Here is an 18,185-nt window from a genome sequence, read left to right on the forward strand (position 1 = left end):
CATGTTCTTCAGTTGAAAGGAACAATATATTTAAAAAAAAATAAAAAGCCTATTTAACCCTTTCAGTGGAATCTGGTGCGTCACCTTTCAGAACCCCAGGGTCTCCACGCTCCAGCTGTAATTTCTGCCACTGGATCCGCTGTGCAGTGTCCCGGTGCTGATCCAGAAGCTCCTTTGGAGGAGGCTTGCGCTCCTGTTTATACATGTGGATCTGTGGATGTAACATATTTGTTTCATGGGTTCTTTGCTGAAGAATTCATCGCAACACATTGCTATTAAGAACTAACACAAAAGCAAAATACGACGGATGCTGGAATCTGAAATAAAAGCAGAAAATGCTGGGAATACTAGCATCTGTGGAGAGAGAGAAACAGAATTAGTGTAAAAAATCCCACAGCGCTATTTGAACAGCAGGAGAGTTATCCATGTCCTGGCCAATATTTATCCCTCAATCACTGCTGCTTGTGGGACCATGTTCTATGCAAATTGGACGCCGCCGTTCCTACATTACCACAGTGAATACACTTCGAGTGTGAGGGGGGGGGAAATTGCAGGGCTACGGGGAAGGGCGAGAAAGTGGGACTAGCTAAGAGTCGGCACGGGCTCGATGGGCTGAATGGACTCCTTCCGTGCTGTAACCGTTGTATGATTCTATGACCTCCTCTTTGCCCCACCAATTTACTCCACTCCTTTACTGAAGGCGCTGCCTCAGTCACTCAAGTATCATCCACACGCCAGGCAGTCTTCAGGTACCTCATGCAAGTGACCATTCTTCTTGTGCAAGCCCAGGCCCTAGGAGCAGCAGACTATTTGACCATTGCAGCTGAGCCCAACCCTATCCTTGTCCAACAGCCCCTACACTGAGCTCTGTTGGGCAGGATCTGCACCCAGAGTGTTGGCTCAACTTGTCAGTTATTGGGCAAAGCCCAGCGTTGTCTTTTTTTAATTCCAGCACCTGCAGGTTCTCATTTTTTTTTTTATATATATTCATTCCTGGGATGTGGGCATCGCTGGAAAGGCCACCTTCTTGAACCACTGCAATCTGTGTGGTGAAGGTGCTCCCACTGTGCTGTTGGGGAGGGAGTTCCAGGATTTTGACCCAACAATGATGAAGGAACAGCGATATATTTCCAAGTCAGGAAGGTTTGTGACTTGGAGGGGAACTTGCGAGTGATGGTGCTCCCATGCGCCTGCTGCCCTTGTCCTTCTAGGTTGTAGAGGTCGCGGGTTTGGGAGTTGCTGCAGTGCATCTTGTAGATGATGCACACTGTAGCTACGGTGCGCCGGTGGTGGAGGGAGTGAATGTATAAGATGGCGGTGGCCCAATCCCAATTTAGGGTTTAATCAAAAACATAACCTTTCTCTTGCCAGATGCTGACTAACTTTCTCGGGTTTTAGACCAATTTGGTTCTTTTTGGCATTATTTGAGGGGAATGTTGGCCCGGATTCTGGGAGAACTCAGTTCTGCATAGAGACATGGGAATTTATTTATTTATTTCTTAAACAGTCAAAGAGCTTCTCAGTTTAACATCAATTTTGAAAACTGGAAGCAATTAATCACCTTGGAGATCACAGCACCAGTTTAAAAAAAAAGTCACTGAGGGGTCAAAATTCCATTTCTAATGCCACCTGTTACCGCCGGAGAGGGGCAACTAACAGGCGGCAAAGACTTACCATCAGTGGTAAGAGGCGCCCACGCCTCGGAGAAATTCAGAGGCACCAAGAAGTAACACTGTGCCCTTTAACGCCACCCATGTGATGATGTCATCCAGTGTGCAACGCCCCTTGGTGCTGCTGTCACCATATCTGGTTTCCACGTCGGCCTTACCAGCAGGCGCTCTTACAGCCTGGAAAAAGTGGAGAGTACATAGCCGAACTTGGGTGGAATCGCCTGGAGAGCAAGGTTAAGTTTTCTTTATTTATTTCTGCATTTTTTCATTAGTTGTAACAGTGGGGAAGTGTGGGGGTGGGTCGGAGAAGTTTTAGGTTTTTTCTTCTCGTTTTTTTCTCCCCACCTAGCATGCTGGCAGCCTCCCGATGCGAAAATCAGTCGGCCTCCTGAGCTCCCGCACCACCACTTTTTAGCGCTGCTCTCTCATCTTTGGGCGTAAAAAAACTCAATTTGGCAGTTGTAGCCTGCGCCCAACGGTAAAATCAGGACTCAGGCGGCGATACCACCTCAAAAACAACGGGACCGAATTTCGACCCCTGAATGCATTATTCGCAGAATTCACTCACCTTCCTTTCTATTCGCTCTTTGTCAAACTTCAATATGTTGAAGCTGTGCAGAGCGTAGGCTGACTTGCTGCAAATGACAAGAAAAAAAACTTTGGTTAGGTTAAAAATAAGAATTTGTAAATAATGACATATTTGCGCAGTCATCGGTTCAGACCTCACCCAACTTACCAACTGCAACATCAGAAATCACTCAGGATGTTACAGGGGAAACCAGAAGTGTACACAATAGAACGAGAACTGAAGAAACGTAAGAATTAGGAGCAGGAGGAGGCCCTTTGAGTCTGCTCCACTATTCAATAAGATCATGGTTGATCTTCTACCTGAACTTCACTTTCCTGCACTGTCCCAATAATCCCTCGATTCCTTTAATATCCAAAAATCTATCGATCTCTGTCTTGAATATACTCGAAGACTGAGCCTCCACAGCCCTCTCTGGTGTAGAGAATTCCAAAGATTCACCACCCTCTGAGTGAAGAAGTGTTGGGAATATAAGAGATTGGAACTGAAAGGATGGGGGAAAAAAAAAAATCAGCAACATCTGGCAAGCAGTTTCCTCATCAATCAGGAGCTACCATCCGACCCACTGTACAAGCTTGTACCAGTGCAAGTTGGGAAGATGATTACAGTTTAGGCAGAGCTCAATTTTTCCCCCGAAAGGCTCTTTTCCAATTTCAAGTTGAGCAACTTCAGAAACCTAACACCACCCAGTCCCAGGCTGCTCACAGTGTAGGTCTTGAGCGGGGGGAGTGGGACTAACTGGATTGCTCTTCGAAAAAGCCGGCACACACTTGATGGGCCCGAATGGTCTCCTTCTAAGCTGTACTATTCTATGATTCGAAGGCTTGACCATCGGCAGGCACACAAGAATGGGGAGGGGGAACACACAGTGCAGGACACCACCAAGTGTCTGCTGCGGCTCAGAGGGCAGCACACTCGCCTCTGAGTCAGAAGGTTCAAGACCCACTCCAGAGACTGGAGCACAAAACCCAGGCCGACACTCCCAGTGCAGTGCTGAGGGGGTGCTGCATTGTCAGAGGTGCTGTATTTCAGGTGAGACGTTAAACCAAGGACCTGTCCACCAGATCATGTGGACATAAAAGAGTGTCCACGGCATTATTCGAATAAGAGCAGGAATTATCTCCCCCCCCCCCCCCCCCCCACCGCCCCCCGCAGTCTCCTGGCCAATATTTATTCCTAAAACAGATTATCTGGTCATCTTCACAGTGCTGTTTGTGGGAGCTTGCTGTGCAGAAATTGGCTGCTGCATTTCCTGCATTACAACAGTGACTACACTTCATTAGTTGCAAAGTGCAATGGGACATTGAGATATATAAAGGCGCTATATAAATGCTTTCTTTCAGGTTGAAAGGAGGGTGAGATAAATCGAGAGGTTGTGGCTAGGTTTTGCAAATCCTCTTGGTAGGGAAGAAAAAAGAAGTTTGTTTTTAGATGTCCCAAGAACACGGCCTAAGCTAGGGGATGTCCAACTTTTCTCCTTGGAATGCTTTTCTCTGGTTGAGCCACAGATCAGACGATGCAAGATTTGAATCCGAGTCAGTGTCGAGTTGGCTAATCTCAGGTGGGACAGTGGACGGAACATTACTACTGCGAGCCGACCAGGATTCCCACTCCTGATCACCATCCGGTGATCTATGCTAGAAAGTCCGTGTGCAGATCACACGCAGGAATAGAACCAGGCTTAGCTCCGATGCCTTCTGTGGCTGAAGATGCAAAACTCAATGTCTGTTTGAAAGACTTACATTTATATAGCGCCTTTCACAACCACCGCACGTGTCAAAGTACTTTACAATCAATGAAGTACCTTTGGAGTGTGGTCACTTTTGTAATGTGGGAAACATGACAGCTAATTTGCAGACAGCAAGCTCCCACAAATAGCAATGTGATAATGACCAGATAAACTGAGGATGAATCACACACACACACACACACACACACACACACACACAAACAGACGATGCGTTATTGACCTGAATCGTTAACTCGGTTTCTCTCCACAGATGCTGCCTGAACGGCCGAGTGTTTCCAGCATTTTCTGTTTTTATCTTAAATGGCCAGTTGGGCGAGGTGCCAGGAACCTAAGGAACCCAACAAGAGTCTGCACCTTCAGGGAAGAAGGGGTAATATGGAAAAAAAAACATTGTATTTTAAAGAAAGAAAAAAAGATTTGGATTTATATTGCACCTTTCACGACCACTGGACGTCTCAAAGCGCTTTTCAGCCAATGAAGTATTTTTGGAGTGTAGTCACTGTTGTAATGTTGGAAACGCAGCAGCCAATTTACACACAGCAAGCTCCCACAAACAGCAATGTGATAATGACTGGGTAATCTGTTTGTGATATTGATTGAGGGACAAATTTTGGCCCAGAACACCGGGGTTATAACTCCCCAGTTCTTCTTTGAAATAGTGCCGTGGGATCTTATACTCCTATGTACACACACACACGAAGACGAGTGTGCTACCCACTGAGCTGCAGCTGACACATTTTGAACCTTTAATGTCTTCCAACGGGTGAAATTAAAAAGCGAGAGCGAGAAACGGGCAAAATGACAAGAGATCTCAGTGACGCCACACTGCCTCTCTCCCAGACCTCCTCTGCAGCTGGATTGAAAAACCCACAGACTGTACATCAGTGGAGACCCCTTCCAGCAGAACTAGTCACTTTATAGTTTTTGGCATGGTTTAAATAATCAGCTGTGGGCTATGCAACTACACAAAAAATGTTTTATTCAAATACAAATGTACAAAGATTGTCCAACAACTCCAGTATGTAAAAGTAGTGTCAATCAGCATTTAAAAAACAAATCAGTGATTAAGGTGGCTGCAATACAATCCACTTAAAGGATTAGCTACCACATTAGTGTCAATTTATACAGTAGCAGCATCTGACTTTATGCTTGTTACACAGTCTAACATGATCTACTGGCTAAGACCACACATTTTTCTTTAATTTGATAGATTGTGTGCAAGTTAAGATAAGGGAGGTTAGTGCTACAGAACAGAGCACCCAGTGTCCGCAAACATGCCCAGGCCAGGCATTAGAAAAGGCTAGATACAGGGGCTTGCATAGCACAGATCAGATCATACTCTCGGATCAGCTATAATACAGGTTAAATACACACCCGGGTTAGGTATAGCATAGGTTGAATATAAGAAATAGGAGCAGGAGTAGGCCATTTGGCCCCTCGAACCTGCTCTGCAATTCAATAAGATCATGGCTGATCTGATCTTGGCCTCAACTCCACTTTCCTGCCCGCTCTCCATAAACTTTGACTCCCTTATAGTTCAAAAATCTGTCTATCTCCACCTAAAATATATTCAATGACCCCGCCTCCACAGCTCACTGGGGCAGAGAATTCCAAAGTTTCACGGCCCTCAGGAGAAGAAATTCCTCATCTCCGTTTTAAATGGGCGATCCCTTATTCTGAAAGTATGCCTCCTAGTTCTAGATTCCCCCCATGAGGGAAAACATCCTCTCTGCATCTACCCTGTCAAGCCCCCTCAGAATCTTATATATGTTTCAATAAGATCACCTCTCTTTCTTCTGAACTCCAAGGAGTAAAGGCCCAACCTATAAGACAACCCCTTCATCTCAGCAATCAACCTCGTGAACCTTCTCTGAACTGCCTCCAAAGGATAGAGAACTGTACGCAGTACTCCAGGTGTGCACTGGTCAGGTATAACACAGGTTAAATACACACCTGGGTCAGGCATAGCTTAGGTTGGATATATGGCCAGATATAACATTGAATAGATCCATGCCCAGGTCAGGTTAGATACATGGCGAGGTAGAACACTTGTATACGCCCAGGTCAGATACCCATTGTACGCCGGCTCGCCTCTTCCGGGCAGTAATGCTCCGCACCCCGGCGAAACCAGACCCGGGCGCTGGAAGCTGGCTGCCCGCCCAGAAGAGCTCACTGCTGCCATTGTCGCCCCTCTGGGCGAAAACAGAGGGCAACAAGCCGAAAATCCAGCCCCGAATGTTAGTGGAATGCTAAAGTCATAGTCCGCACCAACGTCAGTGTTCTCGCTCATGCCAAAATCCCCAGCATCGTAGCACTGACCACACTCGATTAGCTCCGTTAGGCGGGCAACATCGTCCGCATGCCCTACACGAGACTCCCAAAGCAAGCGCTCGACTCAGAGCTCCTATACGGAAAGCGATCCCCAGGTGGACAGAGGAAATGCTTCAAGGACACCCTCAAAGTCTCCCTGATAAAGTGCAACATCCCCACCGACACCTGGGAATCCCTGGCCCAAGACCGCCCAAAGTGGAGGAAAAGCATCTGGGAGGGCGCTGAGCACCGAGTCTTGTTGCCGAGAGCATGCAGAAACCATGTGCAGACAGCAGAAGGAGCGTGCGGCAAACCAGGTTCCCCACCCACCCTTTCCTTCAACCACTGTCTGTCCCACCTGTGACAGAGACTGTAATTGCTGCATTGAACTGTACAGCCACCTGAGAACTCACTTTTAGAGTGGAAGCAAGTCTTCCTCGACTCCGAGGAACTATGATGGTGATGATAGAGAGATTGATTTTGTGGCGATGTTGGAAGGAGAGGAGAAAGACAACGTGAGGAGGGTTAGGGTGAGCTTTCCAGATTGGTGATGAAGCCAGCCAAAAGCTCCGCCAAAAATTGGGGGGGAGGGGGGGGTGGAGGAAGCGGGGATGGGGAAGAGAATGCAAGTAGGTGGGGGTGGCAAAGCAAACGAGCTTGCATTTACACAGTGCCTTTCATTAGGACATTGTAGGGGCTTCATAGCTAATGACGTAATTTTGAAGTGTAGTCGCTGTTGCTACACAGGGAATCACAGCAGCCAATTTGCACACAACTAGATCACACAAGTAGCAATGAGATGCACGACCAGATAATCGGTTTTTCAGGCATAAATTGAGGCATAAATATTGGCCAGGGCACCAAAAGACGGCACCTCCGACAGTGCAGCACTCCCTCAGTACGGCACAGGCTTATATGCCCAAATCTCTGGAGTGGGACTTGAACCCATGACCTTCTGACGTGGAGATGATATGCAAACTGTGAGCCAAACTGACACCCAGGTAGAAAGGGATAAAGCAACAGGAGTCTGCAGATGAGGAATTTGAATTCTACATGTAGGGGATTGGGGAGGCAACACAAGGATGGGGGAGTAGACGAGCAGGACTTACATACTGCAGTATAAAATAAAGTTAAAAGTCGTCCCTTTTAAAAGCTTCCCCCTTTAGGCCAGACCGCACAATGTACCACTCCTCAATTCTTAGCTCAGTCTGCATCAAGCTCCCGAAGAACAAATTGCAGGCATATGGGACTAACTGGATTGCTCTAGGAAAAAGCCGGCGGAGGCTCGATGGGCTGAATACCTTCTTGTGTTGTATTGTTTTAGGATTCTATGGCAGCTACAATAAGCCTCAACCAGGTGAGCAAACTGCTGGTGAGGTTGAAAAAGGCTAGAAAGAAAGACTTGCATTTTATAGCGCCTTTCACAACCACCGGATGTCTCAAAGGGCATTACAGCCAATGAAGTACTTTTTGAAGTGCAGTTACTGTTGTAATGTGGGAAACGCGGCAGCCAATTTGCACACAGCAAGCTCCCACAACCAGCAATGTGATAATGACCAGATAATCTGTTTTTGTGATGTTGATTGAGGAACAAATATTGGCCAGGACACCAGGGATAACTCCCCTGCTCTTCTGCAAAATAGTGCCATAGGATCTTTTACACGCACCCGAGAGAGTAGACGGGACCTTGGTTTGACGTCTCATCTGAAAGAGGGCACCTCTGACAGTGTAGTGCTCCCTCAGCACTGGAGTCTCTGGAGTGGGACTTGAACCCATAATCTTGAGTCAGAGGCGAGTGTGCTACCTTGTGTGTACTGAGCCACAGCTGACACAAGGTTGAGAAAGGAAGATGGTCCCACAATTGGAACAGGGTAAGGCAGATGTATGGTTTGAGGGAAGGGAGGTGAGGCAGAGTTAAGCTTGGTGTTTTGCTGGGAGGGGATTGAGGAAGGGGGGACTGGGGGGGACGGGGGGGGGGGAAGAGCAATTGCAAGGTTAGGCACCAATGCTTCCAAACGCAAGCGCTGGAAAGAATATCCTTCCCTAATCAAATAGAACAGATGCCCAGAAACACTTCTGTTAAATTACTGTTAAAAGGAAAATAAATAAGTGTAATACTAATATACACTTACATTACATTCTATTAAAATCACTTAATGGGGATTCTGCTTCGAATTCAAATATACACAGATGCCAGGATGACAAACTATTGAAATGGGAGAATGCTGGAGCAGCACAGTCTATTTGTGTAGCAAACTATTATATATTGAACTATAAAAACACAACAGTACAAAATTAGATATTTTCTAATATATATTGCTGCCATCTGAATTATGTTCTTATAGGTTCTGTAAGTGAGAAAGTGCGATCATGTAGTGAACTGGACGGATAAGTACTCAGTATAAGTGTCGGGGACACAGCACAAGCAACTGATGCACTCGTTTGAGAATTCTAGGCCTTAGCCGTTTGCTAAATACGCGCAACGTAATTAAATCAAGAGAGTTTTGCGTGTGTATAACGCACTTCCTGTAAAGTAATCAAAGTGGGGGATTATTAACACTGCCTTCATTCCTGCCTAGTGATTTATGGTCAAACATAGCAGACACATTACAATACAGAAATGATGGAGAGAACTGTACTACTGGACAAAATCAAGGGTCGGGGAGGGAATAAAATACCCACGATTACAAGTCAACAATTGTAAATCCCAGCGACGATGGACTTGTGACTCCTCGACTTCAATTAAAAAGGGTGTTTTCCTCCCTTCCTTTTCCAGCTCCAATGAAGAGTTTCAACCGGAAATGTTATCCTGTCCCCACCCCTCTCACTCTCTCTCGATACTGATGGAACTCATTTCCAGCATTTTCGGTTTTAGTCAGATTTCCAGCACTGGCAGAGATATATTATATAAAATCAGTAATATATAGTATATTTCCCTTTGAGCCCAGTGCAGTGGCTGGGTTTGCGCTCACTGATTCTGAAGAGCTCGGCATTTCCGGGGAGTTGGCTGTCTTGGGTTTTGTAGTTCCTTCACTGGCTCGTGACCAGAGACTGAAATTTTTTTTTAAAGTCTCAACGTGGACCCAAAAGCAATGCAGACAAACAGAAAAAGACACAGGAGGTGATGCGGAGGTCTGTGGGACTGCTGGCTCAGGCATTTTGTTGCATTAACTTAAAGAGCAAATTGAGGATCTGAAAAGCAAATTACAAATTAAAAACGCATTGCCACTGAACTAAAAGCCAAGCTCTGGAGCACTAACAGAACTGGCAATTTTCTAAAAAACAGCCTAGATTTCCCTGGGGGACTTGAGTCATTGCAACGACTCATCTATGATCTATGGTCCTTGAAGGGTGCAAAAGAAAGAAGAGTTTATAAGTGCAGCGCTCCCTCAGCACTGCACTCATGTTTAAGTCTCTGGAATGGGACTTGAACCCACAACCTTGACTCAGAGGTGAGTGTGCTACCCAGAGCCACAGCTGACACAAGGTTGAGAAAGGAAGATGGTCCCACAATCAGAACAGGGTAAGGCAGAAGCATGAATTATGACATTCCATATTTCTCTGGGACGTTGGTGCAATTCTGCCGCTACATTCTAACTGTTTACACAGGGACTAGAAGTCATTCAGCCCCTTGAACCTGTTCCACCATTCAATTAGACCACACCTGATCTGTTCTTGAACTCCATCTACCCTCCTTGGTTCCATAATTAAACAGGGGGCAGGTAAACATAGCCTGTGGAAATGTATTTTTTAAAGTTGCATTACACTGTTTTTTTTGTACCCTTTTTGTCATAAAACAAAATGGAGTCCCAATTCTGCCAGAAACTTCTGCAGCAGATAGTCAAGGTTTGCTTGACTGAAACTGCTGATTGGTGGTTAATAGCCACCAGACAACATTAAGATTTGTCCTGCTGAGATAAGTACCACCCATTGTGTACCATCCTTAGTCTGTCGCTATGCCAGACCTGAGAAGGGCTGGATAAAGATTGTAAAGATGCAGCACCAATTCACCTCCTAAGAGATAATCAAATTACCAGCCATTATCTCTTGTACAGAACTCATCCATAATATGTAAGAAGCCAAGTATCCAATCAACCATTATGGAAATCATGGGTCCAAATAACTGGCCAGGAAGCTGGACAATCCTAAAACAATGCAATGCCGGTGATAGCACATTATCACACCCTAATCGAGTTATTGCTGTCTGGCCCACCAAAATCACTGACAAAGGAGACATTTGTAAAAAAATTTAAAGACAAGGATGTGGTAATCATTAACTGATTGGAGAACTCTATCTGTTTTCGCTGACTGCAAAGGCAGAACCAATACACAGGATGAAACTATAACTTGTTTGTTCTACTGTATAAATATATTATGAAACTGTACCATTTTGGGAGTCACTGCTTAGCCTTTGACTGAGTGAGACTCTTCCTTGCTGCAAGTAAAACTTAAACAAACATCTACCGGAGCTGATTGTGTTAGAGTCGTATATTGAGTGTCGAGATTTCAACAAGCCTCAGCCCTGTATAGGTGAGGGCTATCATAGCTCCACCCCTATTTTGGCAGGAATAATCATAGCCCCACCCCCCCCCAGTTTAGGTGAGGGTAATTATCATAGCTCCGCCCCATTCAATAAAGCAGCATTGTCGACTTTCGCAGCAGTTTTCTTGTTGCCTGCTGGTAGTCGGAGAAGGAAAGGCATAGGTAGGCACTTGATTTTTTGATAGCATTCAAAGACAAAACCCCAGATTGAAATGCATAAGAGTTGTACTTGTCTGGTGCATAGTTTCAATAGGAAGGAGTGAACCACAGCACTCGGTGTAGACCTTGTTTGTACTTAATGCTGCCATATGCCTATAATTATCAGCTGCAGCATTTAAACTTGACTTACTGCAGATGTTCCACTGTCTGTGATTGTTCCCACTCTGTTTTCCAACCGATGAGACGTACAACATTAGGAGCTGACGCAAATTGGCCCTGAAGGAATGTTAATTAAACATCTGATTTTCCATTAAACCAAGGAGACAGTGCCACAGATTGTGCCACTAGCGGTTGAAGATGATTTTCAGTGTAATTACAAGTAATTCATCAGGTTGCAATTAAAACCCCCCTACACCCCATCTACAATTACTCGCCCCTGCACCCCATCTACAATTACTCCCCCCTACACCCCCCCCATCTACAATTACACCGCCACCCCCCCACACCCCATCTACAATTATACCTCCCCCTACACCCCATCTACAATTACACCTCCCCCTACACCCCATCTACAATTACACCTCCCCCTACACCCCATCTACAATTACACCTGAACCTAGCGACAACTCTACAATTGCACCTACTTACAACCCATTTCAAAAAGGACAATAGCAATGAAGTGAGCTGGATTTAATCCACGGATTCCGGGCATACAATAACAGTGTCGCCTCAACCTTCAGGCAGCAGTGATAATGCAACAGCAAATTACTTTTACACTAGTCGATGTGAAAGTACTTTTATTATAAAAACTGCAAAATCGGTTAGGGTCTATTAAATAATCATTGCTAGAAGAAGGAAAGTATTTTGCACAGGTTAAGTTACAATATACAAGGAAAGACAACACTCAACACTTCACTGATTTTAAATTATGATTTCTAATATCATTGTTTGATTGAGGAAACCACTTATAAAAGTTGGTGTACCTGAACAATTTGGAAATACTACGAGTAGGCTGCAACACGAGAACAAATTAGATTTCAACCAAGGGCGTCAGGTTGTAATGCTCGATTCAGAGACTCATACTGAAATGGACCTGGGAAAATATTCCGTTGGAACACAGTGGTTGTGCTGTTTCTGATTGCTCAGTATGCTCACTGCGATGTGTTCGAATTAGAAAACATAGGAAAATATGGAGTAAGTTATCATTGGTGAGATTGACACGCTATTGGCCCCAATTTGCGGTGTGCAATCTCGCCATTACAGGAAAATCTGGGCCAATGAAACAAGGCCCCCTAACCCGTCAGGAGAAACTGCTGTAAACTGCAGGCTTCAAACCAGGAGATGTGTGTCAAATCAGTGCGCTGAGAAAGCAATGAAGAGTTTTCTAATTGTGTAAACTCTGCCATAGGATCAGCCCTTTGCAACAACTTGTATTTATCTAGCGCCCTTAACGTAGCGAAACGTTCCAAGGCGCTCCCCACAGGAGTATTACGAGATAAAAGTTTGATACCGAGCTCCATAAGTAGAAATTAGCATAGGTGACCAAAAGCTTGGTCAAAGAGGTAGGTTTTAAGGATCATCTTGGAGGAAAGAGAGGTGGAGAAGTTTAAGTAGGTTGTTCCAGAGCTTGGGGCCTAGGCAACAAAAGGCACGGCCACCAATGGTTGAGTGATTATAATCAGGGATGCTCAAGAGGGCAGAATTAGAGGAGCGCAGACATCTCGGGGGGGGGGGGGGTTGTGGGACTGGAGGAGATTACAGAGATAGGGAGGTGTGAGGCCATGGAGGGATTTGAAAATAAGAATTTTGAAATCGAGGTATTGCTTAACCGGAAGCCAATGGTCAGCGAGCACAGGGGATGATGGGTGAGCGGGACTTGGCATGAGTTAGGACACGGGCAGCCAAGTTTTGGATGACCTCTAGTTTACGTAGGGTAGAATGTGGGATGCCAGCCATGAGTACGTTGGAATAGTCAAGTCTAGAGGTAACAAAGGCATTGATGAACTAGTTTATAAAGCCACACTGCTGGAGCTCACTGTACTTTGACAGTGGAGGTCCTCATAATTGAAACCTTAAAACAGCACTCTCAAAACTAATAAACCTCCTCCAACATTCAGCATCCCCCCAAAAAACCGTGAATGCTGGAATTGAGAGATAAACAAACATAAATGCTGGAAACACAGGCTAGTTTAGCATCGGAGAGAGAAAAATGTTAAAATTTGGCTGTGATACGTCAAGCTCTGATGAGGGATCTTGCCAGAAACATAAACTTGTCTTTTCTCTTTCAGAGGCAGACTGGCGTCCTGTGCATCTAATTTGTTTACCGATAGATGCACAAGATAGATAAGAGTTTGGAAATAGTGTCGGATTCAAACTGGAGATGGATTGATTTACCATTACATAGGATATATGGCACAGAAACAGGCCATTCAGCCCACATCGGCGTGTACACACACACACACACATACACATATTGTACCAACGTGACTCTAAACCTACCTTCCGACCACCACCTGCGGAGGATCTCGTCGCTCCTTCGACTTTGGAACCGCAATCTGAAAGGAAGCAAGCTCGGCTTAATTGACGTCTTCCGCTGAGCGCCTGCTAACCCAGCGACACGCACGACCCCAAGCAGCGGCGAGCTGGAGGGTCCCCGGCAGGGAATGCTGCACCATCCGGTGATGGGATGCAGGTCTCAGGCCTGCCATCTTCCCCACACAGCGAACTCTGGATTCCAGCTGCTGGGGCTCTGCTGCCAAGCAGGCCCGTGGGAAGGGAAAGAAAACTAAACGGCCAAATCGCTCTATCGAAACCGCTCCAGTTTCCGCAGGACCCAGTCACCTGCTGCATGAAAGCTGGACGAAGGCTGCTGTGACAGGCAGGCCATTTCTGTCGCAGTTCTCGTGCGACAGTCTGCATATTCCGCAGTCTACGGACAGGGTTCGGGATCCTCGCTTTAAACACAAGGTACTGCCACCAGCTTCCCCAGGCTGCAGAGAATACACGATTTATAGTCTGGTGTGCCAAAAGGCATTATTCTAAAAGGCATTTCCTGCTGCCTATCCGTTTAGGTGTCGGCTTATTCGAGCTGGCTGGCTGTCAGCATAAAGTGGGTGGGGTAATGCGTGCAATAACATGGCCACAGTTGAGCATGCAGTAACGCTGTCACCATTCAGCATGCAATAATGTGGTTAACTGACCAAAGGAACTCTCCATCCACACACTCGAATAAAATGTTAAGATAACGGTATATCCCAGTCTCTCCTCTCCATCTACCTACCTGTGCAGGTGACAACACACGGCTACATTTGAACATTTATATACAGAGCCGAGACAATTAGTCATTATAATATTCCCACTGGCAGCACGACACACTGTTTTTTTTTTTACCAATTCATTCAACGGGATGTGGGCTTTTCTGGCTAGCATTTATTGCCCATTCCTAATTGCCCTTGAGATGAGCCGCCTTCTTGACAACAGAGTGGCTTGCTAGGCCATTTCAGAGGGCAGTTCTGAGTCAACCGCATTGCTGTGGGTCTGGAGTCACATTTTGGCCAGACCGGGTAAGGGCAGCAGGTTTCCTTCCCTAAAGGATATTAGTGAACCCAATGGGTTTTAAAAGGAATTCCAGAGCTTGCGGCCCAGACAGCTGAAGGTAGAGTGATGGAAATCAGGATGCTGAAGAGACGAGAATTAGAGGAGGGCAGATTTTTTTTTATTCATTCACAGGATGTGGACATCGCTGGCAAGGCCAGCATTTATTGCCCATCCACACATGCTCCTGGAGAAGGTGGTGGCGAGCCATCTTCTTGAACCACTGCAATCCATTTGGTGAAGGGACAACTTTGTAGCAGTTTGGTACAACTGAGTGCCCTGCTAGGAGGGCAGTTAAGAGTCAACACATTGCTGTGGGTCTGAGGTCACACATAGGCCAGACCGAGTAAAGGCAGCAGATTTCCTTTGCTAAAAGAACATTAGTGAATCCATGGTCACCATTACTGATACTAGCTTCTTATTCCATTGATTCAATTAACTGAATTAAATTCCCCAGCTGCCGTGGAGGGATATGAACTCTTTGACTCCGGGCCTATTAGTCCAGGCCTCTGGATTACTAGTCCAGTAACATAACCACTATGCGAAGTTTCAGGGTGCTACGTTCAAACAGTTTTAACTGAAGATCACCCGAGAGTAAGCGTACCACGGGCAAGCTCTGTGGGTCAATAACCAGCCACTTTTCAGTCACCCTCTCGAGCTGCTGGGAGCCGAGTGGCTCTCGGATCTTGATGATGACCTCCAGCCGACCCCCTGTGGTCTTCCTGCCGTCCAGAACCTGGGGAGAGTTTAAAAGAAAAAAAAAAGTTTCAAACTAACTGCATAAAACAAAAGCAACGGCCGATTGTACCCTGCAACATCGCGTCCTGACAGGACACGGAAGCCAAGCAGACAGGATGGGACAATCGGAAATAGCAAGGTTCTATGCCGAGAAAAGAAAACCATCAAAAAGGATGATGGATACAGAGGGGGAAAAAATATAGAATCACGAGTTTCACTGAAAACCTCACACTTGCTAGGCCACCAGAAATAGTTTAATTGGGGTTACTTTGATGTCTGTCAGCACTGCTCCAAAGGATTTTAGTGCAGTGCCAGCAAACACAGTGAAGTCTTCATGCAGTCGGGTTGTGGATCAGGTCTTTTGGACGAGACGTTAAGCCAAGGCCCCGTCTGCCCTCTCAGGTGGATGTAAAAGATCCGACGGCCACTTTTTGAAGAAGAGTAGGGATTTTATCCCTGGTGTTCTGGGCCAATATTTATGCCTCAATCAACATCACTAAAAAAAATGATTATCTGGTCGTTATCACATTGCTGTTTGTGGAAGCTTGCTGTGCGTAAATCGGCTGCCGCGTTTCCTACAACAGTGACAACAGTTCAAAAAAAGTACTTATTTGGCTGTAAAGCGCTTTGGGACATCCGGTGGTCGTAAAAGGCGCTATATAAGTGCAAGTCTTTTTTAATGTCTGCTCCCCATCTACTGCCTGCTTAAACATCAGCTCCTCACTGCTCCACTGAAAACCGGCCCGATTAATATTCTTTCCTCTATTTGCTTTGATGGTTTTGAATATCTCTGATGGAACAATCAATTCCATTGATTGCATCCATGATCCTAAGGGAAGAACAGCTAGACGGAGAGGAACGAATACAAGGCACAGGCCTGGCTATCCCAGACACCAGGCAAGGAAAGCTCGGCAGCAGCAGACGGCAGAGATATTGCTGTTCTGCCAGTTTGCCATGTTGGTATGGAATTCAGCACATTCTTCCCCTTCTTAAAATAGTCCATTAGTAGTAGCCAGTATTTTAATGGAACGGGCGTCAGGTCTAATAGCAATTCTATATCCCCTCCCCCGCAACCCCCCCCCGTTTCACCCAAAGAGGGTATCTTCAGTCTTGCCTTGAAGACAGTTTTTGCCCATCCACGATCTAATTGGAACAGGAGTAGGCCTTTCAGCCCTTCGAGCCTGCTCCGCCATTCAAATCGGACCATGGCTGATCTGTATCTTAACTCCATCCATCCGCCTTGGATCCGTAACCCATAACATCATTGCCTAACAAAAAGCAATCGATCTCAATTGACTCGCTTCAACAGCATTTTAAGGGGGGGGGGGGGGGGGGGGGGCGGGCGGGTGGGGAAAGAGTTCGAGATTTCCAGTACACTTCATGTGAAGAAGTGATTTCTAATCCCTGAATGGCCTGGCTCTAATGTTAAGGTTATGTCCCTTTGTTCTGGCCTCCCTACCAGTGAAAATAGTTTCTCTCCATCGACCCCATCAATTTCTTTGATCATCTAAAACATCTCCATTACATCACCTCTTAATCTTCTATATTCAACGGACTGCAAACCCAGTCTATGCAACCTGCCCTCCTAATTTAACCCTTTTAGGCCCGGTATCGTTTTGGTGAAACTGCATTGCACCCAGGGCCAATATATCCTTCCTGGGATGCAGTGCCCAGAACTGGACACAGTGCTCCAGGTGGGCTCCAACCAGTGCTCTGTAAAGCTGCAACATAACTCTACCCCATTGTATTCCAGCTCTTGAGATAAATGCCAATATTACATTAGCTTTTTTAATTATTTGTTGTACCTGTCCACTAGCGTTTAGTGATTTCTGTACTTGGATTCCTAAATCTCTCTGCTCGTCTGTAGTTCCTAGATTCTCGCCATTTAGAAGAGGTGATGTAATGGAGATGTTTTAGATGATCAAAGAAATTGATGGGATCGATGGAGAGAAACTATTTTCATTGATAGGGGAGGCCAGAACAAAGGGGCATAACCTTAACATTAGAGCCAGGCCATTCAGGGATTAGAAATCACTTCTTCACATGAAGGGTACTGGAAATCTAGAACTCTTTCCCCCCCCCCCCCCCCCTAAAATGCTGTTGAAGCGAGTCAATTGAGATCGATTGCTTTTTGTTAGGCAATGATGTTAAGGGTTACGGATCCAAGGCGGATGGATGGAGTTAAGATACAGATCAGCCATGGTCCGATTTGAATGGCGGAGCAGGCTCAAAGGGCTGAAAATACTCATCTAGCAAATAAACAAGGTTAGCAGAATGCTGGTGATGGAGGTAGAGTGGGGTGCCATCAGCATATACATGAAAGCGGCTCTCATAATTGATGCTTCAAAAGAAAGACTTGCATTTCTATAGTGCCTTTCACCATCACCGGACGTCCCAAAGTGCTTTACAGCCAATGAAGTACTTTTGGAGTGTAGTCACTGTTGTAATGTGGGAAACACGACAGCGAAATTGCTCACGGCAAGCTCCCACAAACAGCAATGTGATAATGACCAGAAAATCTGTTTTTTTTCGTTATGTTGATTGAGAGATAAATAATGGGCAGGACACCGGGGATAACTCCCCTGCTCTTCTTCAAAAATAGTGCTGTGGGATCTTTTGCGTTCACCTGAGAGCAGATGGGGCCTCTGTTAAAGGTCGTCTAGTCTAATCCCAATTACCAACTCCAGGTCCGTAACCCTGCAGGTTACTGCGCTTTAAGTACCCATCCAACCATCTCTTAAAAGTGGTGAGGATTTCTCCATCCACCACTCTTCCAGGCAGCGAGTTCCAGATCCTTACAACCCTCTGCATAAAGAAGTCCCCCTCAAATTCCCTC

At 45.8% G+C, this 18,185-nt stretch overlaps 1 protein-coding gene across 4 annotated transcripts in view; it reads right to left on the reverse strand.

Annotated features, from left to right (window-relative positions):
- cc2d1a (coiled-coil and C2 domain containing 1A) overlaps positions 1 to 18,185 on the reverse strand; it is a 99,128-nt gene that overhangs the window by 18,454 nt on the left and 62,489 nt on the right. For 3 of the 4 annotated variants that reach the window (XR_011588549.1, XM_070867303.1, XM_070867302.1), the window contains 4 exons: positions 15,216 to 15,347; positions 13,517 to 13,572; positions 2,239 to 2,305; positions 85 to 211 (listed from right to left, as the gene is read on the reverse strand). Coding sequence is in view for 3 of the 4 variants with exons in the window: in XM_070867303.1 (XP_070723404.1) it covers positions 85 to 211; positions 2,239 to 2,305; positions 13,517 to 13,572; positions 15,216 to 15,347 (382 nt within the window). In the remaining variant the exon portion in view is untranslated. Of the gene's footprint in view, positions 1 to 84; positions 212 to 2,238; positions 2,306 to 9,477; positions 9,509 to 13,516; positions 13,573 to 15,215; positions 15,348 to 18,185 lie in introns of those variants that run through there. The other variant, XM_070867304.1, reaches the window with a different exon arrangement.

The sequence above is a fragment of the Pristiophorus japonicus genome, chromosome 24 (genome assembly GCF_044704955.1).
Source record: "Pristiophorus japonicus isolate sPriJap1 chromosome 24, sPriJap1.hap1, whole genome shotgun sequence".
Taxonomy (NCBI): domain Eukaryota; kingdom Metazoa; phylum Chordata; class Chondrichthyes; family Pristiophoridae; genus Pristiophorus; species Pristiophorus japonicus.